Here is a 26,592-nt window from a genome sequence, read left to right as displayed (position 1 = left end):
GTGAACGACACGCAACCGTAAACAATACAAAGACATGTAAACATGGAATATGGTTCGATCTACATAACAAATGAAAGAACTAGACCTCCCCCACCCCCGAGCACGACTTAGGTCAGCAAAAATTAGCTACGTCTGGATCATAATTGTAATAGACCGGTGTCCACGAGATTCCAAGACCTCCCCCCCTATCATCCCCTCTCAGCGCTAAAGTTCCAAACCTCCTAAAGTGCCAGCCAGAAGCTGCGTATTATACCAAGCTGTGTGCCTAAAGGGCGTAACAATTTCTGCCACCTCGGCAGCTGTGCATTGCGTTTCAATAAATATCTGCCATTTAGCAAATAACTTCTTAGCTCCTGCTTCTTTCCATCTTTCCACCACCACCCGCTCGAGAGTTAATAACTGTTTCAAACGTAGCACCAACATTTCAAGACCCGGTGTGTCGGTTTCCAGCCATTTACACAGAAGACATCTCAAGGCCACCAGTAAAATTGTGTGTATCAAGAGGGGCGGAGGTCTCGTCCCCCGAGCACCATCTTCCTCTGGCGGCCGCGCCTGATGGAACAGCAGTGCCTGAGGCGTTATTGGAAGTTTGATCCAATGATCCGAAATATAGTTTTGGACTATACCCTAATATTGTTTAGAATGAGCACAATCCCATACTCCGTGCCACATATTCATCAGGGGGGTGCTACATTTGGGGCAACCAGTGATACGAGCGGGGAAGGACTGTGAAGGTAAAATATTGAAGCCATATACAGCCGAATGCATTAACTTAAAATAGATTTCCCTCCAGCTCTCGTTCACGATAACCTTCCGTACCGTCTCCCAACCGTCCAGTATGATCTTCCCTATAGCCAGATCTTGAGTCCATCTTTCCCAAACTTTGAACATAGATCGTGGACGCGGGCGAACAAAGCAGTCCCCAAGTGCGCTATACAGAGACGATGGACTTATGACCTCATCTAGTGTGTGCGTGGAGGCTTCCGTGGTCAAATCCCTTAGTCGTGCGTACATCTCGAGAACTTGTAGAAAATTAAAATTAAGGTTAGAGTTAGAGTTACCGTCTGAGGGCCCAAGCCTAGCTTTGATTTCCGACCCGGTTAACCATCTCCTTTCCTCTGTTACATATCCATTTTAATTCAAAAGTTCCTTCCCTGCTATTTACACCATTATGATTCAGATAAGCATATTCGATATTGTCGTGTGATGATCTTGTGATTGTGAATCTGGAATAGAAGTCATATTGTTTAGATAATCAGCACATCAGAACGATTTTATCATATTTTAAACAGATGCAAAGTTACTGCCGGGGTTATAATCTACTGCTCACTGTGTAACAATTTGTGATGGACACACAGGTGCATGGCTCGTTACAGTTACAGACAAACAACCTATACGCAAACAACAGGGAGCGAAAAGCCCAAAAATAGCAAAGTAGTAAATCTGTAATACACATCTGTTCAATACAATACATAGTAATACAAAAACTATAAAAAAAACTACCATATACAGAGAGATATACAGTTAGGGTAAGATGGGAAAATACCCAGTGGGGTGGTCATCACTATAAAGCCCCCACTGTAAGGCCCCACACACACGACCATAAAATCACCCGTAATTACGGGCCAAAATTACGGTCCCATTCAGTCCTATTGGCCGTGGACATCTTTCCGTATAGCTACGGATGGGTGTCCGTGCCGCAGAACTGTGCCGGGAATTATGGAGCACGTCCGTTTTTTAGTGTTTTACAGGCCGTGCTTCCATACTTTGTATGGGAGCACGGCCCGAAAATGCGGGTGGCCGTCAGCCGCCGGTCGTGCCCACAATCGCGGGCCGTGATTATGGGCACGGCCATGTGCATAGGGCCTAAATTAAATAGGCAGAATGAAGAGATGATATCAGTTATAATATATCAATAATGAATACTGCACAAAATGAACAGGTTTGGAGGAACATTCCCAAAATAAGAGCTAAGAGAATAATTATACAAAAACAGTAGAGTGCATAGAAATGTGTAATACACAAAAAGACCTATTTATATAAAAATGAAAGTGTTCATAAAATCACTAATGCAAAAATATGCATCAGAGTGCTGGGAATATAAATGAAAAAAAAAACACTCAAAACTGCCAAAGAACCAACATACCCTGAGACATGATGGGAAGTGATAGCGGCGGTGTAGGTAGGCAAGAGAACCTTTGAGGGTTGGTTCTTTAAAAGTTATGGCTCTTTGAATCCGACAGTGCAAAAATTTCTTGGTCACGAAGGGCCAAAATAGGCCGGTCATTAAAGTAAATACAGTAAAATTGCCTAAGCATATTTTTGGGGAAAGCTATAGAGACAATAATTGGGGAAATCCCTGGGGCGCACTCAACACAAAATCAGACATACGCCGGTTAAATTATAAAATTCTTTTTGTTTTCAGCCACCACAGTTGGGAGCTCACTGTATACAGATTTATACATACAAATGCAGTGAGTGAGCTCCCCCTAGTGGCTGCTGCAAGGCACCAGAATTGTATCATTTAACTTGGTGGCTATGTCATAGGAAGCAAAAGGCATATTAGGAATTAACCTATAACCAGCCTTGTGCATAGTGAGCATTACCATTAACCCCTGCACCACCCAAGAGCATTAGAGAGTTTATGTATTAACCACCAGATCATTAGGGATATTACCAAAAATACTATCACTACACCTAATTCATCCTATGAAAAACGTGTTATAATATACATATGAAAGATGTGCAAAGTTAGACTAATTTAGGTATTTTGCAATCATCGTCATGAAGCCCAACTTTTTTAGAATTCCTCCTTTAAAAAAATCTGCATTTGCCTTTGGATTCTTTTATATTTGGAGGCAAAAGCCTATAACATAATGTATATGTATTTGCTGAGTCTTTGCACGCCTTAAGGCCTTATTCACACGGACATATCCGTGTTGTGCGCGCAAAAGGTCATCAGCATATGGTGCGTGGCTGCGTGATTTTCACGCAGCCGGTATCATTATGACACTCTGGTTTTATGTTTACAAACAGAAAAGTAAAGGTGACTTCAATGGGTGCGTGCTGCGTGAAACACGGCCAAATATAGGACATGTCGTGAGTTTTACGCAGCGCACACATACGCTGCGTGAAATTCACTGTCAGTCTGAACGGCCCCATTCATTAACATAGGTCCGTGCTACGCGCGTGAAAATCACGCGCGTAGCACGGATGTAAAACACGTTCGTGTGAATAAGGCCTTACAGTGCAGTATATCATAGGATATGGAGATAGAGCATAAAATGGGAGCAGCACTGTGTCAAAACCAAAATAGGCTGGTGCTAAGCTTCAAATATTGAGGAGTGACGTCTCCCCATGTAAAGTATGGAAAAAATAGAGCACGGAAGCAGCACTCAAAGCAAAAAAAAGTGACATTTATTCACCCAGCAATGCAACGTTTCACTTCCTCAATGCTTCCATGCTCTATTTTTTCCATAGGACATGGAGATGTGTAATTCACGAAGTCTTTTAAGACTCAATGTGTGGAGAACTTCCGATAGACATGTAATAATGTAGATATATATATATATATATCTCATGAGATGACTTACAAGTTTTCATTGTAGGATGTTCCATTAGCCCATGTCCAGGCCGTATTATCAGCTGTACGTCCAAGACCAATCCAGCGATTGTCTGAACCCTTAAACTGGAACAAGAAATCCTGCCAATAATAAAAACCGATCTTATTATATATAATCCTGTGTGGCCATGAGCTGGTTAGAGATGTCATGACTCCATGTTACTTCTATACAAAACTTTCAGTTACTCACATGTTCCTTTTTGTTATCTATAAGCGCCAACGATGCATTATGTGAATTACAGTAACTCTGGCTATTTCTCCATGTATCATGTTCTGTAGAGAAGTAGTAACACTTTCCCCGGTACCAGATCCAGTCATCCTCACATGGAGCAGAGTTCTGGTTCTTGATTGCAGTTACATCATCTATAGACCAACACAATCATTCGCATCAATTCACTGATTTATGTCCGGAGTGGAAGCTTTTATTGCGGCATATAATATCCGTCTTAAAAATTCCAGCAATTGTAGCACTGGTCACTAGAGCACACACTATAGGATGACATTTCCTGTTTTCCGCAGCTCATTTCTCAGCTTTGCTGTGTAGACTGGGTCAGAATGAAATTTCATATTTAATATATGTCCCTTAAAAATTATAAAAAATAGTGCAATATAGTAAATACAACAGTACGAAATAACATAACACAAGTAGATTTTGCGTTTTTCATCAAGATACAATGACCGCCCAAGTTATTATTATAGTGCTATGGTATAGTGGTGATAGATGAGGTTTTGTGGAATTTATCTTCCAGGAAGACCTGGCTGCATACAGAGAGTATTTTCTTACTTGGTGGGCTGGGGCTGGGATTGTCTTTCCTTTCCTCATTATTCAGGTTACTGAATGTTGAACCTAAAAAATAAACGTATTGGAACTTTATTAATATTGGTTGACAAATGTATACGGACAATTGGGAAAGACAGTTTTCATTCATCTCCCCCAATATTCTTCTTTATCATGTAACAAATCTCTTTGCTAAAGGTTATGGGATATTGGTACTTACTGGCAGTAATACTGAGAATAATGACCGTCACTATCAATGCGATTATCACCAGCAGCAAAGCAACAATTATGTAACGCTCTACAAAAAAGAAAATGTGAGGATTATTATCTGTGGAAGAGAAGACGGTGACACATACACGGAATTATCTCCATGTTTCACGGACGGTATGTAATGTCAGGGGTTGTTTTGTAGCTTGAACTCAAACTTCTCACCCTTTCTCCTTACATCACCAATGATAAAGTTGGTCCTTCTGCTTTGGAGACATTAGGGACTAATACAAGTTTTCATGGACTACAGTATAATCAATTCTTCTGGTCAGAGCTCCGGCAGATTCAAGTAAAGAGGCAGAAGCATCTGGAAGACTACAGAAAGTCTCCTAATTGTGGGCAGCAAAGGATAAAGGAGGAGATGCTGAGCTTGAGGACATGTCGTTTTCATCACATGGGGATGGCGGGGGGGGGGGGTGTTTCTAGCAGTAATTATGCATCTGATCAATACCTTAGCATGCTTCATCTACCGGCAGCACAGAGAACTGCACATGCTTGTAAGGAGGTCACTATTAGTGGTCTGGGACAGATAGAGTCTGTCCGTGGCTGGTAATGCGGGTCTGAACTAGACTAGACTGAGTGGAGTAGACAGTGGAAGGGGTGGCATAGCGGGTGACCTTGAAAGTCAGGGACAAATTGGGTAGGCTGCCCTACTGTCAGAGTAAAGGCCCTTTTACACGGGCCAATTATGGGGCAAAATAGCATTCACAGAATGCTCTTTCCCGATCATTGCCCTGTGTAAGCAGTGCAACGATCAGCTAATGAACGAGCTCGTTCATCGGCTGATTGTATAGTTTATGCAGCCTGTAAACAGGGAGACGTGCTGCCGACATGATAGTCATGTATGGAGACGAGGGATCATAGTAATGAGCGCTTGTCCCCATACATAGCTCCTTGTGAAAGGAGCAAACGAGCTCCGATCAACGAGCTATCTTGTGGATCGGCGCTCGTTTACACGGGCCATGTCGGGCTGTGTAAGAGAACCCTAAATAAGTACATGAGGAGCGGACTGGAGAAGTGGTCTGACAGTCCCGTAGTGAGATAGCCTAAACTGTGACCTTGAGAGCAGACCTTCAGATAGCGAGAGGGATTGTCGCCAATAACATGGTGGAGGTGGAGAGTCTGTGTGAAGTAACAGTCTTAGTGTGGCCTTTGTGGGACCAAAGGAAGCAGGATTCCTTATTTGTTTGGTTAATCCGCAACGTTAAGAAACTGAGCCACCTCATGGGTACTGAAACCACAAAGATTGTGTATCTTCTTTGAGTGTTGTCACCACCATTTACGTAAACTGGCTCTTAAAGTAATAGCACTATAACTCTATGTGTGCCACTGTATTTAGAGTTGTGTTCAGTACATTTGATCCGGTTGACTTTTATTTGGTCTGCCATTAGCTTCTTTTTGACTTCACGTTACATGTTGGGGGTCATCAGCAGCATTCTAAGTAATGAAGGCCCCCTTTCACTTAATACCTATTTAATGGTGCCCTCACACTGTGTAACATTTTCAGACTAACAGATTACCTACTGACAGATTATTGTGCTATTGCATCTAGTGGCCAGTCTTGGTACTGCAACCGTGCTACTATAGTCACTAGATAATTCGCTCTTGTATTGTCTTCTATTCCGGTGTTATATTACTCATCTAGTGGCTATTCTCAGAACTGCAGCATTGAGTGTTCCGCCAATTTCACACCGGTGTATTTTTGGTCAGTATTTGCAAGTCAAAATTAGGAGCAGAACATAAACATAGAAAACATATAATGGAAAGATTTGCACCTTATGTATCAATGTTCCACTCCTGGTTTTGGCTTACAAATACTGGTGCAAAATACTGATCAAAATATGCAAATATGAATGAGGCCTTAATTATAATTCACTATGTGCAATTTTTTTCTCTTACATGTCAGAGGATGCCAAGCATGGACATGATTTCTGGTAATGTTCCTGCTTGAAGCAGAGCATGGATACGATTGGCCAGTGCCCCCAAAAAAGCAGGTAAAAGAGTCACAGAAATCTGCGTTTTTGCTGCGAATATTGCTTTGGAAAACCGCAGCGGTTTTACCTGCAGATTAAGGGTATGTTCATTCGAGGGCGTCCGTAACGGCTGAAGTTACGGGGATGTTTTCAGGAGGAAACATCCCCGTAATTTCAGCCGTAACGGCATGTGCAGGCGCTTGAACGCCACGTCCATTACGGACGTAATTGGCGCTGCTATTCATTGGAGTCAATGAATAACGGCTCCAATTACGTCCCAAGAAGTGACAGGTCACTTCTTTGACGCGGGCGTCTATTTACGCGCCGTCATTTGACAGCGGCGCGTAAATATACGCCTCGTGTGAACAGACAAACGTCAGCCCATTGCTTTCAATGGGCAGATGTTTGTCAACGCTATTGAGGCGCATTTTTCGGACGTAATTCGGGGCAAAAACGCCCGAATTACGTCCGTAATTAGTGTGTGTGCATATACCGTAAGAGTGAAGCATTGATTATAGCAAACGCTATATGTACCTGACGTTTTCTCTGGTTTTTACTACGATTCTGCTGTGGACTTGCTATACAAACTACAACACAGGTCTACTTGCGTATTTTATTGCAGAATAAATTTTTCCCTTCTCCACACAGAATGCGCAGCATGAATTGAAACGCTGCGTATTTGAAAGTCGCACCGCAGAACACTTTCCACAAATTTTTTTATTTTACTTTGGCTACCGTAAATCCAGCAAAATTTCCGCACAGAATTTAATTACGGAAATGTTTCCGTATTTATGCTGTGAGGAAACTCAGCCTTACCACAGTGGAATGGTAATTCTGATGAAATAGAGGGATTTCTAAATGTGAAACAAAGATAATGAATTCTTCTTCCTCGTTTGCTAAATTGTGCAAATGACTCGCTGGGGAACAGGATTTTACTTTCATCAACATTGAAACATCAACTTTAGTCAAGCTGACCATATCCAATAGAGAATTTCCAGAAGACAGATCTCTTGCTCAGCAGTTCCCCTCCACAACATTAACATGGAGTTTTGGCTAAACACGAATTGAGAAACCACGCCACTCCATGGGCTGTGTGCGGAACTGCAGCTGCAATTCAGCTGCAATACCAGATGCCACCAATGAACAAAAGTGGCGCTGTGAAAATCAAAGCTATCTCAAAACTGTGGCTCTCCAGCTATAAAACTACGACTCTAAGCATGCCCAATTTTGCTAAAGAATACTGCAGTAGATCATTGCAGATCCAGATAAAAACCTAAATTTGTTTGTTTGATGTTTGTGGACTACACAGTTTATTCCATGAGATTGCCACAAAACAGTGGCAAAACGTTGTGTTTTTGCAAAGTCAGTGCACACTACCGCATTTTGCCACATTTTGTAGTAAAACGTGTTAATATAAACTCAGAGGAGCGACATATGGACGTCAATGTTCCCGTAGGCTCTCACCACTGGAAATATGTATTGATCATGGCCGCAGGGAGTATATTTGACGTTCTGTCATTCACTTGATCACTACAGTCAGCTTCTCTCCAGCCTGCAATGGCTGATAACAGGGAGCAATAGATTGTATTTAACAAAGGGACACGGTACAGATGTGCCACTAAAGGAGAGATCCCCTTCAATCGCATCCATATGCACCAATAGGGCAGTAGTTATCTTCTTTTCCGTTTAACTGCTCTATTTGGATCCACTTCATGGCCCCCGTAAGAAGCTACATGCGAGACAAGTATTGGGGTTGGATCTCCCCATTGTCTTTCATCTGTATACCTCATGCAGTTTGACCTAATTTTTTAACCATTACTCTCTAGTTATTATTGTGGAATATATTAGCCTCCATTTACATGTATATACACGGCTTACTAGTCTCTTATTGCACTATTTGCACTTTATAATTTTATGGTTTTAGGACCTGGTCAACGAGGGGATCCATTTTTCTTAGGTAATTTGTACTTTTTATTGTATATTTTTTATATGTGTGGATTACTAATAAATAATTGTTATATTTGGTAGCGAGGTTCCTGAGTGGTTCTTTGTAGGTGGTTTATATTGTATATTTTGTTGACACCCAGAGCAGTGAGTATTTTTATATATGCGTTTATACTGGACCAATTACATTAGTCGGTGTTATCCACATCCAAGTATGGTCAAAAACTGGACTATATAAGTGCTGCCTATGGGGCGGAGACAGAACTACCAGTCATCGTGCTGCTGTGGGTTTGCAGGGTGCGATGATTTTCAGCCTTCACTTTCAGTTATTTTTTGATTCAGCTAAAACAAGAGCCTAAAAAGAGCGGGATATGTGCACCCTGTATATATTACCTTTATTACACACGGGGAGGCGGGGAGGAAATCGCTTCTTCTGTAGGTTTTTTGAAAAACCTGTAAAAAAAATGTTAAAGTTGCATGAAGAAAAAGTTCTGTAAATATGACTGTTTGTCTGCAGTCCACAGGGCAGGTTCCAAAACCTATAAATGAGTCATGAAAGTAAACAGGAGATAAACTAGTGACTTTGGTCCTTTGCACACGCTGCAGATTTTGTTGCAGAAATTTCTATGACTGAAAACCGTCTCTATCCGTCTGTATGGCGTTACTTCTGCTGTGTATGGATTCCTGCATCAAAATCTGGCGTGTGTGAAGGGGCCTAAGGATAGGTTTACATGAGTCTTTTTTCTTGTTAATTATGGAAAAAAATTTGCAATTTTTTGTCAAAACTCTACGTTTTTACCATGATTAATGCAAATGCATAAACGACTCATGTAAACATACTCTCAATCTTTCTCAGTCTGCCTGATTTTTTTTGCTGGTCCCTGAAACAAAAGAGTCTAGCTGAAATCCTGAAGGGTTAATTTTCTGATCCCTAGTCTGGTAAACAAGGGCGAGGCAGTGATCTTTGTATGAGTGCAGGCAGACACTGAGAAGGAGTAAAAAGGGAGACACAGAGACAGTGAGAAGGAGAAACGGAGAAACAGGGAGGGAAGAGGGAGACACAGAGAGACAGTGAGGAGAAAGGGAAACACAGAGACAGGGAGGGAAGAGGGAGAGTCGTTTTGTTCACAGTTTTTGTTGTGCAAATTTTGTTCACATTCGTCAATGCAGGAAAACTGCACGGTTTTTGTAAAAACATTAATATTGCCGTAATAATTAAAATCGTGTCAAAAACCACAACGAAAATGACTTCTGTAAAAGTATCGTAATGTAGAAGGACAGAACGGGGAAGAGACCGCTGGTTAGAATATATTAGTCCTGTTTTCATATGTTTCGGTTTAGTTCAGATCCACGATATTATTAATAGTAACAGTAAGAACAATAATCATGATATTAAGAATAATAAAAAGTGTAACCGAAGATTCTCACCCGTTTTCTCAATGTCCTGTATGATGACAAGTTCGGAAACTTTGACTTCTTTATATATCCCCATAGTTTTATACAGATCTTATGATGTGATAGTTACGTTATGTTCATATTTGACTCGTGGATTTAGAAGCCGAGTGAATGTTTCGTGTCAACACAAAGTCTATATACAGTGCAGAGAGAGACGCCTCCAGTACAGGGAAACAGCCTATAGTGACACGACTGAAGCTAATCAGACGACTTAGTATCGTTTTCTTAGAATCTACTGTGTTATTTTTCAATTGAGAGAAGTGAAAGTACGAGACTGTCTGGGTTCACTCAGCGCACATTTTGCAGATATTTTTAAAGCCAAAACCAGAATCAGAACCTAAACAGAAGAAATATATAAAGGAAGGTCTAAGGGTATGTGCGCACACACAAATTACGTCCGTAATTGACGGACGTATTTCGGCCACAAGTACCGGACCGAACACAGTGCAGGGAGCCGGGCTCCTAGCATCATACTTATGTACGACGCTAGGAGTCCCTGCCTCTCTGCAGGACAACTGTCCCGTACTGAAACCTGCAGCGAGGCAGGGACTCCTAGCATCGTACATAACTATGATGCTAGGAGCCCGGCTCCCTGCACTGTGTTCGGTCCGGTACTTGCGGCCGAAATACGTCCGTCAATTACGGACGTAATTTGTGTGTGCGCACATACCTTAGGGTATGTTCACACGAGGGCGTCCGTAACGTCTGAAATTACGGGCATGTTTCAGCCGTACCGGCATGTGCAGGCGCTTGAACGCCGCGTCCATTACGGACGTAATTGGCGCTGCTATTCATTGGAGTCAATGAATAACGGCTCCAATTACGGCCAAAGAAGTGACAGGTCACTTCTTTGACGCGGGCGTCTATTTACGCGCCGTCATTTGACAGCGGCGCGTATATTACGCCTCGTGTGAACAGACAAACGTCTGCCCATTGCTTTCAATGGGCAGATGTTTGTCAACGGTATTGAGGCGCATTTTTCGGACGTAATTCGGGGCAAAAACGCCCGAATTACGTCCGTAATTAGTGTGTGTGAACATACCCTTATAGTTCTACTCTCCTGGATCTAATTCTGGCATAAAATGCAGGCAAAAATCTGAACTGTGGGAACCCACCCTAAGGGCAGATTTACACGAGCGTGTGCGTTTTGCGCACGCAAAAAACGCGGCGTTTTGCGTGCGCAAAAGGCACTTGACAGCTCTGTGTGTCATGTTCACATAGTGTGCGGCTGCGTTATTTTCGCGCAGCCGCCATCATTATGACACTCTGTATGTTTGTAGCATGTGGTGCTTTTCTGTTTACATTCATTTTTTTACTGCTGTTGCGCGAATAACGAAGTGCTTCCGTGTGGCGCGCGTGATTTTCACGCACCCATTGACTTCAATGGGTGCGTGATGCGCGAAAAACGCACGATTATAGAACATGTCGTGAGTTTTACGCAACGCACTCGCGCTGCGCAAAATTCACGCATCGTCTGCACTGCCCCATAGAGTAATATAGGTGCGTACGACACGCGTGAAAAGCACGCGCGTATATTACGCTCGTGTAAATGAGGCCTTACTCAGAGGTTAAAGCTGCCGAGAAAAAGTCTATGGAGAGGGAAGGGGGATAAGGAAACAGCAGAGTGAGAGACACACGCAGATATGTTTCTGCTAAGTGTTATATCTCATCCCAGGGCTGGATTCACAGCTACATTGCTCTTTTCTGCTTAATGGATTCCATGCTGCTGCAGTTTCTGTGTATGTGTCTGAGAGATAGTTGAGCAGGATTTTCCTCTGTATACTAGCATTATAACAGCTAGTGTCCTGCTTCTGCTTCCCCTCCCCTCCCTATAGACTTTTATGGGCAGCTGTAACCTAATTTTTCAGTGGAGCTGAGAATCCAGGAGGGAAGGGGAAGAAAGGAGTCTGATAAGTGAAGAAAAAGGCAATTTTCTGCAATACAATATATTATAAAGATTATTATCTTCACTATTGATTTATATCAAGTTATAAATAGGTACACTTTAATTTAGAGGTAGCAGTACTGCAGTTTATTCCATGAGATTGCCACAAAACAGTGGCAAATCTTTGTGTTTTTGCCAAGTCAGTGCACACTACAGCATTTTACCACATTTTGCAGTAAAACGTGTTAATATAAACTCAGAGGAGCGACTGATATCATTCAAACATATGGATGTCAATGTTCCCGTAGGCTCTCACCACTGGAAATATGTATTGATCATGGCCGCAGGGAGTATATTTGACGTTCTGTCATTCACTTGATCACTACAGTCAGCTTCTCTCCAGCCTGCAATGGCTGATAACAGGGGGCAATAGATTGTATTTAACAAAGGGACATGGTACAGATGTGCCACTAAAGGAGAGATCCCCTTCAATCGCATCCATATGCCCCAATAGGGCAGTAGTTATCTTCTTTTCAGTTTAACTGCTCTATTTGGATCCACTTCATGGCCCCCGTAAGAAGCTACATGCGAGACAAGTATTGGGGTTGGATCTCCCCATTGTCTTTCATCTGTATACCTCATGCAGTTTGACCTAATTTTTTAACCATTACTCTCTAGTTATTATTGTGGAATATATTAGCCTCCATTTACATGTATATACACGGCTTACTAGTCTCTTATTGCACTATTTGCACTTTATAATTTTATGGTTTTAGGACCTGGTCAACGAGGGGATCCATTTTTCTTAGGTAATTTGTACTTTTTATTGTATATTTTTTATATGTGTGGATTACTAATAAATAATTGTTATATTCGGTAGTGAGGTTCCTGAGTGGTTCTTTGTAGGTGGTTTATATTGTATATTTTGTTGACACCCAGAGCAGTGAGTATTTTTATATATGCTTTTATACTGGACCAATTACATTAGTCGGTGTTATCCACATCCAAGTATGGTCAAAAACTGGACTATATAAGTGCTGCCTATGGGGAGGAGACAGAACTACCAGTCATCGTGCTGCTGTGGGTTTGCAGGGTGCGATGATTTTCAGCCTTCACTTTCAGTTATTTTTTGATTCAGCTAAAACAAGAGCCTAAAAAGAGCGGGATATGTGCACCCTGTATATATTACCTTTATTACACACGGGGAGGCGGGGAGGAAATCGCTTCTTCTGTAGGTTTTTTGAAAAACCTGTAAAAAAAATGTTAAAGTTGCATGAAGAAAAAGTTCTGTAACAAAGAAAACAGCAATAAAGAACAAGAAGTAATAGTGCGACCAATAAATATTACTGTTTGTCTGCAGTCCACAGGGCAGGTTCCAAAACCTATAAATGAGTCATGAAAGTAAACAGGAGATAAACTAGTGACTTTGGTCCTTTGCACACGCTGCAGATTTTGTTGCAGAAATTTCTATGACTGAAAACCGTCTCTATCCGTCTGTATGGCGTTACTTCTGCTGTGTATGGATTCCTGCATCAAAATCTGGCGTGTGTGAAGGGGCCTAAGGATAGGTTTACATGAGTCTTTTTTCTTGTTAATTATGGAAAAAAATTTGCAATTTTTTGTCAAAACTCTACGTTTTTACCATGATTAATGCAAATGCATAAACGACTCATGTAAACATACTCTCAATCTTTCTCAGTCTGCCTGATTTTTTTTGCTGGTCCCTGAAACAAAAGAGTCTAGCTGAAATCCTGAAGGGTTAATTTTCTGATCCCTAGTCTGGTAAACAAGGGCGAGGCAGTGATCTTTGTATGAGTGCAGGCAGACACTGAGAAGGAGTAAAAAGGGAGACACAGAGACAGTGAGAAGGAGAAACGGAGAAACAGGGAGGGAAGAGGGAGACACAGAGAGACAGTGAGGAGAAAGGGAAACACAGAGACAGGGAGGGAAGAGGGAGAGTCGTTTTGTTCACAGTTTTTGTTGTGCAAATTTTGTTCACATTCGTCAATGCAGGAAAACTGCACGGTTTTTGTAAAAACATTAATATTGCCGTAATAATTAAAATCGTGTCAAAAACCACAACGAAAATGACTTCTGTAAAAGTATCGTAATGTAGAAGGACAGAACGGGGAAGAGACCGCTGGTTAGAATATATTAGTCCTGTTTTCATATGTTTCGGTTTAGTTCAGATCCACGATATTATTAATAGTAACAGTAAGAACAATAATCATGATATTAAGAATAATAAAAAGTGTAACCGAAGATTCTCACCCGTTTTCTCAATGTCCTGTATGATGACAAGTTCGGAAACTTTGACTTCTTTATATATCCCCATAGTTTTATACAGATCTTATGATGTGATAGTTACGTTATGTTCATATTTGACTCGTGGATTTAGAAGCCGAGTGAATGTTTCGTGTCAACACAAAGTCTATATACAGTGCAGAGAGAGACGCCTCCAGTACAGGGAAACAGCCTATAGTGACACGACTGAAGCTAATCAGACGACTTAGTATCGTTTTCTTAGAATCTACTGTGTTATTTTTCAATTGAGAGAAGTGAAAGTACGAGACTGTCTGGGTTCACTCAGCGCACATTTTGCAGATATTTTTAAAGCCAAAACCAGAATCAGAACCTAAACAGAAGAAATATATAAAGGAAGGTCTAAGGGTATGTGCGCACACACAAATTACGTCCGTAATTGACGGACGTATTTCGGCCACAAGTACCGGACCGAACACAGTGCAGGGAGCCGGGCTCCTAGCATCATACTTATGTACGACGCTAGGAGTCCCTGCCTCTCTGCAGGACAACTGTCCCGTACTGAAACCTGCAGCGAGGCAGGGACTCCTAGCATCGTACATAACTATGATGCTAGGAGCCCGGCTCCCTGCACTGTGTTCGGTCCGGTACTTGCGGCCGAAATACGTCCGTCAATTACGGACGTAATTTGTGTGTGCGCACATACCTTAGGGTATGTTCACACGAGGGCGTCCGTAACGTCTGAAATTACGGGCATGTTTCAGCCGTACCGGCATGTGCAGGCGCTTGAACGCCGCGTCCATTACGGACGTAATTGGCGCTGCTATTCATTGGAGTCAATGAATAACGGCTCCAATTACGGCCAAAGAAGTGACAGGTCACTTCTTTGACGCGGGCGTCTATTTACGCGCCGTCATTTGACAGCGGCGCGTATATTACGCCTCGTGTGAACAGACAAACGTCTGCCCATTGCTTTCAATGGGCAGATGTTTGTCAACGGTATTGAGGCGCATTTTTCGGACGTAATTCGGGGCAAAAACGCCCGAATTACGTCCGTAATTAGTGTGTGTGAACATACCCTTATAGTTCTACTCTCCTGGATCTAATTCTGGCATAAAATGCAGGCAAAAATCTGAACTGTGGGAACCCACCCTAAGGGCAGATTTACACGAGCGTGTGCGTTTTGCGCACGCAAAAAACGCGGCGTTTTGCGTGCGCAAAAGGCACTTGACAGCTCTGTGTGTCATGTTCACATAGTGTGCGGCTGCGTTATTTTCGCGCAGCCGCCATCATTATGACACTCTGTATGTTTGTAGCATGTGGTGCTTTTCTGTTTACATTCATTTTTTTACTGCTGTTGCGCGAATAACGAAGTGCTTCCGTGTGGCGCGCGTGATTTTCACGCACCCATTGACTTCAATGGGTGCGTGATGCGCGAAAAACGCACGATTATAGAACATGTCGTGAGTTTTACGCAACGCACTCGCGCTGCGCAAAATTCACGCATCGTCTGCACTGCCCCATAGAGTAATATAGGTGCGTACGACACGCGTGAAAAGCACGCGCGTATATTACGCTCGTGTAAATGAGGCCTTACTCAGAGGTTAAAGCTGCCGAGAAAAAGTCTATGGAGAGGGAAGGGGGATAAGGAAACAGCAGAGTGAGAGACACACGCAGATATGTTTCTGCTAAGTGTTATATCTCATCCCAGGGCTGGATTCACAGCTACATTGCTCTTTTCTGCTTAATGGATTCCATGCTGCTGCAGTTTCTGTGTATGTGTCTGAGAGATAGTTGAGCAGGATTTTCCTCTGTATACTAGCATTATAACAGCTAGTGTCCTGCTTCTGCTTCCCCTCCCCTCCCTATAGACTTTTATGGGCAGCTGTAACCTAATTTTTCAGTGGAGCTGAGAATCCAGGAGGGAAGGGGAAGAAAGGAGTCTGATAAGTGAAGAAAAAGGCAATTTTCTGCAATACAATATATTATAAAGATTATTATCTTCACTATTGATTTATATCAAGTTATAAATAGGTACACTTTAATTTAGAGGTAGCAGTACTGCAGTTTATTCCATGAGATTGCCACAAAACAGTGGCAAATCTTTGTGTTTTTGCCAAGTCAGTGCACACTACAGCATTTTACCACATTTTGCAGTAAAACGTGTTAATATAAACTCAGAGGAGCGACTGATATCATTCAAACATATGGATGTCAATGTTCCCGTAGGCTCTCACCACTGGAAATATGTATTGATCATGGCCGCAGGGAGTATATTTGACGTTCTGTCATTCACTTGATCACTACAGTCAGCTTCTCTCCAGCCTGCAATGGCTGATAACAGGGGGCAATAGATTGTATTTAACAAAGGGACATGGTACAGATGTGCCACTAAAGGAGAGATCCCCTTCAATCGCATCCATATGCCCCAATAGGGCAGTAGTTATCTTCTTTTCAGTTTAACTGCTCTATTTGGATCCACTTCATGGCCCCCGTAAGAAGCTACATGCGAGACAAGTATTGGGGCATGACCACACATGGCGGAATTCCTCCGCAACTGTCCGCATCAATGCCGCACAGAATCTGCGTTGCAGATTCTGCAGCGGATCTGCACAAAATGTGCAGAAAATTGATGCGGACTGGCCGCTGCGGACTGCAGGAAAAGTGCTTCTCTTCTCCCTATTCAGTGCAGGATAGAGAGAAGGGACAGCACTTTCCCTAGTGAAAGTCAAAGAAATTCATACTTACCGCCCGTTGTCTTGGTGACGCGTCCCTCTTTCGGCATCCGGCCCGACCTCCCTGGATGACGCTCCAGTCCATGTGACCGCTGCAGCCTGTGCTTGGCCTGTGATTGGCTGCAGCCGTCACTTACACTGAAACGTCATCCTGGGAGGCCGGACTGGAGACAGAAACAGGGAGTTCTCGGTAAGTACGAACTTCATTTTTTTTTACAGATACATGTATATTGGGATCGGTAGTCACTGTCCCGGGTGCAGAAACAGTTACTGCCGATCGCTTAACTCTTTCAGCACCCTGGACAGTGACTATTTACAGACGTCTCCTAGCAACGCTCCCGTCATTACGGGAGCCCCATTGACTTCCTCAGTCTGGCTGTAGACCTAGAAATACATAGGTCCAGCCAGAATGAAGAAATGTCAAGTAAAAAAAGCAAGACGCATCCGCAGCACACATGACATGTGCATGACAGCTGCGGACTTCATTGCGGAACTTTGAATCTCCATTGAAGTCAATGGAGAAATTCCGCCATGAGTCCGCCACTGCTCCGCAACAGACAGAGCATGCTGCGGACACCAAATTCCGCTCCGCAGCCTATGCTCCGCAGCGGAATTGTACGCATCGTGTAAACGAACACTGCTAAATTAAAGTGAAAGTCAATGGAGAAACGGCTCCGCTGCGGATTAACGCTGCGGAGTGTCCGCAGCGGAATTTAAGTGAAAATCCGCCATGTGTGAACCCGCCCTTGGGGTTGGATCTCCCCATTGTCTTTCATCTGTATACCTCATGCAGTTTGACCTAATTTTTTAACCATTACTCTCTAGTTATTATTGTGGAATATATTGGCCACCATTTACATGTATATACACGGCTTACTAGTCTCTTATTGCACTATTTGCACTTTATAATTTTATTGTTTTAGGATCTGGTCAACGAGGGGATCCATTTTTCTTGGGTAATGTGTACTTTTTATTGTATATTTTTTATATGTGTGGATTACTAATAAATAATTGTTATATTCGGTAGTGAGGTTCCTGAGTGGTTCTTTGTAGGTGGTTTATATTGTATATTTTGTTGACACCCAGAGCAGTGAGTATTTTTATATATGCTTTTATACTGGACCAATTACATTAGTCGGTGTTATCCACATCCAAGTATGGTCAAAAACTGGACTATATAAGTGCTGCCTATGGGGAGGAGACAGAACTACCAGTCATCGTGCTGCTGTGGGTTTGCAGGGTGCGATGATTTTCAGCCTTCACTTTCAGTTATTTTTTGATTCAGCTAAAACAAGAGCCTAAAAAGAGCGGGATATGTGCACCCTGTATATATTACCTTTATTACACACGGGGAGGCGGGGAGGAAATCGCTTCTTCTGTAGGTCTATTGAAAAACCTGTAAAAAAAATGTTAAAGTTGCATGAAGAAAAAGTTCTGTAACAAAGAAAACAGCAATAAAGAACAAGAAGTAATAGTGCGACCAATAAATATTACTGTTTGTCTGCAGTCCACAGGGCAGGTTCCAAAACCTATAAAGGAGCCATGAAAGTAAACAGGAGATAAACTAGTGACTTTGGTCCTTTGCACACGCTGCAGATTTTGTTGCAGAAATTTCTATGACTGAAAACCGTCTCTATCCGTCTGTATGGCGTTACTTCTGCTGTGTATGGATTCCTGCATCAAAATCTGGCGTGTGTGAAGGGGGCCTAAGGATAGGTTTACATGAGTCTTTTTTTTTGTTAATTATGGAAAACAATGTGCAATTTTTTGTCAAAACTCTAAGTTTTTACCACGATTAATGCAAATGCATAAACGACTCATGTAAACATACTCTCAATCTTTGTCAGTTGCCTGATTTTTTTGCTGGTCCCTGAAACAAAAGAGTCTATCTGAAATCCTGAAGAGAACACAGGGTTAATTTTCTGATCCCTAGTCTGGTAAACAAGGGGGAGGCAGTGATCTTTGTATGAGTGCAGGCAGAAAGTGAGGAGAAAGGGAGACACAGAGACAGGGAGGAGAAAGGGAGACACAGAGACAGGGAGGGAAGAGGGAGAAACACAGAGACAGGGAGGGAAGAGGGAGAAACACAGAGACAGGGAGGGAAGAGGGAGAAACACAGAGACAGGGAGGGAAGAGGGAGAAACACAGAGACAGGGAGGGAAGAGGGAGAAACACAGAGACAGGGAGGGAAGAGGGAGACACACAGAGACAGGGAGGGAAGAGGGAGACACAGAGACAGGGAGGAGAAAGAGCGAAAAACAGAGACAGGGAGGGAAGAGGGAGAGTCGTTTTGTTCGCAGTTTTTGTTGTGCAAATTTTGTTCACATTCGTCAATGCAGGAAAACTGCACGGTTTTTGTAAAAACATTAATATTGCCGTAATAATTAAAATCGTGTCAAAAACCACAACGAAAATGACTTCTGTAAAAGTATCGTAATGTAGAAGGACAGAACGGGGAAGAGACCGCTGGTTAGAATATATTAGTCCTGTCTTCATATGTTTCTGTTTAGTTCAGATCCACGATATTATTAATAGTAACAGTAAGAACAATAATCATGATATTAAGAATAATAAAAAGTGTAACCGAAGATTCTCACCCGTTTTCTCAATGTCCTGTATGATGACAGGTTCGGAAGCGTTGACTTCTTTATATATCCCCATAGTTTTATACAGATCTTATGATGTGATAGTTACGTTATGTTCATATTTGACTCGTGGATTTAGAAGCAGAGTGAATGTTTTGTGTCAACACAAAGTCTATATACAGTGCAGAGAGAGACGCCTCCAGTACAGGGAAACAGCCTATAGTGACACGACTGAAGCTAATCAGACGACTTAGTATCGTTTTCTTAGAATCTACTGTGTTATTTTTCAATTGAGAGAAGTGAAAGCACGAGACTGTCTGGGTTCACTCAGTGCACATTTTGCAGGTATTTTTTACGCCAAAACCAGGATCAGAACCTAAACAGAAGAAATATATAAAGGAAGGTCTTATAGTTCTACTCTCCTGGATCTAATTCTGGCATAAAATGCAGGCAAAAATATGAACTGTGGGAACCCACCCTAACGCCGGTCTCCCACGTAGCATAAACGCTGCAGAATTTCCGCAACGGATTTCTGTGTGGAAATTCCGCAGCATTTACAGTAGCAGCAAAGTGGATGACATTTTGAAAATCTCACGCCCACGCTGCGGAAAGAACCGCAGCAAAATCATTAATAAATTGACCTGCGGTGCGGAATTTAAATCTGAAGTCAATTTAAGTTGCGTTTTTGTTGTTTTTCTGTTGCGGGCTTTGCAAAACCGGCAACAGAAAGCAAAGTGTTCCAAAATCGAAACGGCCCGGAAGAGTATGAAAGTTTTTGTTCATACTTGTTCGTACAATGTGGTGGATTTTCTTCGGACGGAATGTGCTGCGGGTGCCCGGCTGGATACGCTGGGTAGTTTTATGCAACGTATCTGATCCATGGGAACCCGGCCTAAGACCCCATGCACACGGCCGTGCCCGTAATATATATGGGAGAACGGACCACAAAAAGATAGGACATGTCTTCTCTATTGCAGTACACTTCTACGGCACGGACACCTTCCCGTAAATAAACGGGAAGATGTCCGTGGACAATAGAAGTGAATTGGTCCGCAATTCCGGACATTTTTTACGGTTGTGTGTATGGGGCCTCATGCACATGACTGTAAGGGTATGTTCACATGCAGTGACCAAAAATGTCTGAAAATACGGAGCTGATTTCAGGCGAAAACAGCTCCTGATTTTTAGACGTTCTTGTAGCAACTCGCGTTTTTCGCGGCGTATTTTACGGCCGTTTTTGGAGCTGTTTTTCAATGGAGTCAATGAAAAACACCTCCAAAAACGTCCCAAGAAGTGACATGCATTTCTTTTTCGCGGGCGTCTTTTTACGCGCCATATTTTGATAGCGACTCGTAAAATTACACCTCGTGGGAACAGAACATCGTAAAACCCATTGCAAGCAATAGACAGATGTTTTTCGGTGTAATGGAGCAGTTTTTTTCAGGTGTAATTCGAGGCGTAAAACGCCCAAATTACGTCTGAAAATACTGCGTGTGAACATACCCTAATTTTGAGGTTACAATTTATCCGCATATTTGCGTGTAAACTGCGAACCCATTCTTTTCCATGGCCCCATGCACATGACCGTGATTTATACCGATCAGTGCGGGTGCCGCAATAGCGGAACGCAAAAACTCAGGACAACTCATTTTACGGTCCGTAATTGCGGATTCACCAATACTGGCAAATTGTTGTGGATCCGTGAGTCCGGATGACACATGGATGAACAAGGGGGGATTTGGGGACTGTAAATACACTACGGTCATGTGCGTGAGACCTTCGTGTACATTCCCAAACACACAAATATACTGAAGATTAAGGCCTCATGCACACGACCGTAGCCGTGTGCACGGCCGTGATTTTCGGGTCGGCCGGCTGCGGCCTGTCAGCCGCAGGCCGCCCGCAAATCGCGGGACATGCACATGGCCGAGGCCATTGTTTCCCGGGCCGTGCAAGGACCGCAAAAACTACGGTCGTGTGCACGGCCCCATAGAAAAGAATGGGGCCGCAATTCTCCCGTGGATTTTCGGGGGAATTGCGGCCGCAAACACACGTTCATGTGCATGGGGCCTAACAGAATATCTGCAGCAGATTCTCAAAATAAAACACTGGTAAATCTGTGACAGAAATCCGCACCAAATAGTGCGCTTTTTGCTACACATATTGCTGCGGAAACGCTGCAGTTTTCCGCTGCAGATTCCCAGCGGTTTTTAATGCCTTTCCACTCCGTAAACGCTGTAAAAATCGTAACAAAACATATCTGTTGTGAAATCAATGCTCCCCATTGAAGTCTATGGAACAAACACACAGAATCACCGCACAGAACCCGCAGCACAATTTGACATGCTGCGGAATTGAAAGTAGCACCGCAGTACACTTTCCGCACGACTCTTCTGCATTTTTTCCCGCAGTGTGGGCATGAGATATTCTAAATCTCACTCACTTTGCTGCTACTATAAACGCAGTGGAGTTTTCACACAGAATACCATTGCGGTAATTCCGCTGTTTTTACGCTACGTGGGTACCTGGCCTAACAAATGCCATGGTTTACTGAAAATCCATCGCATTGTTCACACAGTGCAGATTTGCTAATGATTTTGCATGCACTGTTTAAACAAAGCCTGAATGAGTGCATAGCACAGCTTTTCCACAGGAAGTCCCTAATGGATAAGGTGGATTTTAAAAGGAAAAAAAAAACAACTTAATTTGAATTTGGTCTTCTAGGGTAAGGATTTGTTGTGGAAAATTCTGCAGTAAATCCGACTAAGGCTATGTTCACACGGAGTATTTTGACGAGTTTTTTGACGCGGAAACCGCATCGCAAAACTCGGCAAAAACGGCCCGAAAATGCCTCCCATTGATTTCAATGGGAGGCGTCGGCGTCTTTTTCCCGCGAGCAGTAAAACTGCCTCGCGGGAAAAAGAAGCGACATGCCCTATCTTCGGGCGCTTCCGCCTCTGACCTCCCATTGACTTCAATGGGAGGCAGAGAAAGCGTATTTCGCGGTGTTTTATGCCCGCGGCGCTCAATGGCCGCGGGCGAAAAACGCAGCGAAAATCGGCGTGCAGGTAGAGGAAAATCTGCCTCAAACTTCCAAACGGAATTTTGAGGCAGATATTCCTCCTGCAAAATACTCCGTGTGAACATAGCCTAAGGGCGAGAAATTCCATATCCATTACTCTCCTTACCTATGTTAATACGAACTGTGGCAAAAGGACTCCTTTCTTTGGGCGCTTCCATGTAGCAGAATTTTCGTTCACTCCAGACCCGTTTTTTTGGCAAAAAATATATTTTATTTTTCACATCACATAAGTGACAGCTTATAAAAACAAAAAGGGATGGGAAGATAAATATAGGAGAGCTGCAACGCGTTTCAACGCCGGACCGGCGTCTTCGTCAGGCAGTTAAATAGGTATTACTTTAAAAATGTGTGTATATATAGACTTGATTAGGATGATGTTAATTAAACTAATTGGGGTGGAGCTTCAAGGTAAAAGCCGCCAAAGACCTCAGGAGGGTCAGGGTTCAAAGTTGTAAGGTGAAGACATGCGTTGATATAAACAGTTAAAATAGTTGATATGCAGAAAAAGGGGAAGAAACACAATAAATGACACTCTGAATACATAGATTCTTTGAAGAAATTCCTCTCATGTCCATATTGGACCATTATTTGTGTCTCCCTGACAGGGGTATTTTCTATTCGTTTTACTGTCTTTTTATAAAGGGTCCCGTCGGTGTTATAAATAACACCTTCCTTTTGGAGTATCATATTGTTTCCCTATGCTGAGGTCAGTGACATGAGGTCAGATGAACTCAGGTCAGGGGACAGGTCCACTCCCGTGCTTCAGCCTCCCAGCATCTGCCTCTACTCTGTGCTCCGTGCTCTGCTGAGAAGCAGAGAGGAAGCTCCGCCCACAGCCCACCCTGACCTGTCAGCAAGGAGACATGGTGAGTGTCTGTGTGTGTCTGTCTGTCTGTCTGTCTGTGTCTGTCTCTGCATGTGTTTGTCTCATATCTACTACATTATCTGTACTGTGTAGCAGAGCTGAGATTGTAATTTAGCACAATGTGTTATCTGTGGTTTTACATAGGACTGCAGGGGACACAACTACATTATTAGTACTCAGAGAGTTATCAGTGTGCTATCCAGTGGCGTAACTACCGCCGTAGCAGCCGTAGCGGCTGCTACGGTGCCCGCGGCATGAGGGGGCCGGCACGGACCCCCACCATGGCCGGAGGCTCCGCTAGCTGCCGCTATGGCTGCTACAGCGGGACGCCACTGAACACTACGGCAGAGCAGGGAGGTATCTCCCCGCTCTGCCATTAAACAAAAGACATGTATCCCCTCTCCACAGGATATCCACAGGACAGGGGATACATGTGTGATCGCTGGCATTGATAGGGAGAACGGGGGACTGAAAGTCCCCTGAAGTTCTCCATGAGAAACATCGGACTTCCGGGGTCTGTGTCGGCAGCTCCGTAGAAATTAATGGAGCGCCGGTCGCGCTTGTGCGCATGAGTGACGAGCGCTCCTTTCATTTTTATTGAGCTGCCGACACAGACGCCGGAAGTCAGAGGTTAGTCATGGAGAACTTCAGGGGACTTTCGGTCCCCCGTTCTCCCTATCGCTGCCAGCGATCACACATGTATCCCCTGTCCTGTGGAGAGGGGATACATGTCTTTTGTAGGACACACTGTAGGTCTGATTTTTTAGGGAGGGGGGACGCTGTATGGCGTTCCCTACAGGGGGGGGGCTGTATGGCGTTCTCTACAGGGGGGCTGTATGGCGTTCTCTACAAGGGGGTAGATAACGCCTCTGTAGATAACGCCATACAGCCCCCCTGTAGATAACGCCATACAGCCCCCCCTGCAGGGAACACCATTCAGCCCCCCCGTAGATTACGCCATACAGACCCCCTGTAGATAACGCCATACAGACCCCCTGTAGATAACGCCATACAGACCCCCCTGTAGATAACGCCATACAGCCCCCCTGTAGATAACGCCATACAGCCCCCCCTGTAGATAACGCCATACTGCCCCCCCTGTAGATAACGCCATACAGCCCCCCTGTAGATAACGCCATACAGCCCCCCTGTAGATAACGCCATACAGCCCCCTGTAGATAACGCCATACAGCCCCCCTGTAGAGAACGTCATACATCCCCCCTGTAGGGAACGCCATACAGCCCCCCGTAGGGAACGCCATACAGCCCCCCTGTAGAGAACGCCATACAGCCCCCCTGTAGAGAACGCCATACAGCCCCCCTGTAGAGAACGCCATACAGCCCCCCTGTAGAGAACGCCATACAGTCCCCCCTGTAGATAACGCCATACAGCCCCCCTGTAGAGAACGCCATACAGTCCCCCCTGTAGATAACGCCATACAGCCCCCCCTGTAGATAACGCCATACAGCCCCCTCTGTAGATAACGCCATACAGCCCCCTCTGTAGATAACGCCATACCGCTCACCGGTCTGTTCACAGTGTTGCACTATCTACAGGGGGCTGTGTGTGGCGCTATCTACTGGGGGCTGTATGTGGCACTATCTACTGGGGGCTGTGTGGCATTATCTACAGGGAGCAGTGTGTGGCACTATCTACAAGAGAGGGGCTGTGTGGCACTATCTACAGGGAGCAGTGTGTGGCACTATCTACAAGAGAGGGGCTGTGTGGCACTATCTACAGGGGGCTGTGTGTGGCCTCTTTAATTTATTTTCTTTTAATTTATTTTTATGTTAATTACATTATAGAACTATATCGCTTGTAAAATGTAGAAATGCTTTTATACTCACGTTACATTAAAAAAATTGTGAACAAAAATTACACCTCATTGATTGGTAGGGAAAGAAAACATGGCGAGGGGGAAGGAGAAGTCGGGAAATAAGTTGGGGGGGGGCGCGCCAAACAATCTTTGCCCCGGGTGCAGGAGAACCTATCTGCGCCTCTGCCGCTGTCAATAGCGACATTTAAGTGATTGATACAGAGGGAGGGGGCTCCCTCTGCACCCCATTGCCCCCCCCCGCGAAAAATCGCGGGGTTCTGATGGTTGCAATGGCAACCAGGAAGCCTAGCAACGGCTTCCTGGTTGCCAGGTACGGGAGCCTATTAGGTCCTGCCCAAGGCAGGACGTAATAGGCTCAACTGTCAGTTGTAGGCCTCATTTACACGAGCGTAATATACGCACCTATATTACTCTATGGGGCAGTGCAGACGATGCGTGAATTTTGCGAAGCGCGAGTTCGTTACGTAAAACTCACGACATGTTCTATAATCGTGCGTTTTTCACGCATCACGCGCCCATTGAAGTCAATGGGTGCGTGAAAACCACGAAGGTCGCACGGAAGCACTTTCGTGCGAACTGCGTGATTCGTGCAAGAGCTGTCAAACTCTGAATGTAAACAGAAAAGCACCACGTGCTTTTCTGTTTACAAACATCCAAACGGAGTGTCTTAGAGATGAGCGAACCGAACTTCACCGGGTTCGGCCGAACTCGTTTTGACCGAACCCGGCTAAAAATGTTGCGGTACGCGACGTCAGGAGACAGTCACTGTCCAGGGTGCTGAAATAGTTAAACTGGTTCAGCACCCTGCACAGTGACTTCCGATCCCAATATACATGAACGTGTAAAAAAAAAAAAAAAAAAAGAAGTTCTGACTTACCGATAACTCCCAGCTTCTTTCTCCATTCTGACCTCCCGGGATGACAATTCAGTCCGAGTGACAGCTCCAGCCAATCACAGGCCAAGCACAGGCTGCAGCGGTCACATGGACTGCCGCGTCATCCAGGGAGGTGGGGCCGGATGTCAAGAGAGGCGCGTCTCCAAGGACGCGTCACCAAGGCAACGGCCGGTAAGTTCTCGGTAAGTACGAACCTCTTTTTTTTTAACAGGTTGCTCGATATGGTGATCGGAATTCACTGTCGAGGGTGCTGAAAGAGTTACTGCTGATCAGTTAACTCTTTCAGCACCCTGGACAGTGACTGACGTCGGCTAGCCTCATCTCTATGATGGCGGCTGCGCGAAAATCACGCAGCCGCGCATCGTACACGTGTGACACACGGAGCTGTCAAGTGCCTTTTGCGCAC

At 44.0% G+C, this 26,592-nt stretch overlaps 1 protein-coding gene across 4 annotated transcripts; it reads right to left on the bottom strand.

Moving 5' to 3' along the window:
* Positions 1 to 700: 700 nt before the first annotated feature.
* LOC142664071 (C-type lectin domain family 2 member A-like) lies at positions 701 to 19,669 on the bottom strand. 4 transcript variants are annotated; one of them, XM_075842992.1, is made up of 9 exons: positions 19,519 to 19,667; positions 18,258 to 18,317; positions 13,114 to 13,173; positions 8,978 to 9,037; positions 4,621 to 4,698; positions 4,407 to 4,469; positions 3,813 to 3,985; positions 3,594 to 3,703; positions 701 to 1,226 (listed from the first exon to the last, which is right to left on the bottom strand). In XM_075842992.1, the coding sequence occupies exons 1-9, from the start codon at positions 19,580 to 19,582 to the stop codon at positions 1,079 to 1,081; spliced, it is 816 nt and encodes a 271-aa protein (XP_075699107.1). In that variant the 5' UTR covers positions 19,583 to 19,667; the 3' UTR covers positions 701 to 1,078. The 4 variants fall into 4 exon arrangements, with proteins under 4 accessions (XP_075699107.1, XP_075699109.1, XP_075699108.1 ...); XM_075842994.1 differs by lacking the exon at positions 4,621 to 4,698 and having other exon boundaries at positions 19,519 to 19,669; XM_075842993.1 differs by lacking the exons at positions 18,258 to 18,317; positions 19,519 to 19,667 and adding an exon at positions 14,196 to 14,393.
* Between the last annotated feature and the right edge of the window lie 6,923 nt (positions 19,670 to 26,592).

This window comes from Rhinoderma darwinii, chromosome 11 (assembly GCF_050947455.1).
Source record: "Rhinoderma darwinii isolate aRhiDar2 chromosome 11, aRhiDar2.hap1, whole genome shotgun sequence".
NCBI lineage: Eukaryota > Metazoa > Chordata > Amphibia > Anura > Rhinodermatidae > Rhinoderma > Rhinoderma darwinii.
This window is presented reverse-complemented; position numbering and strand designations above follow the sequence as displayed.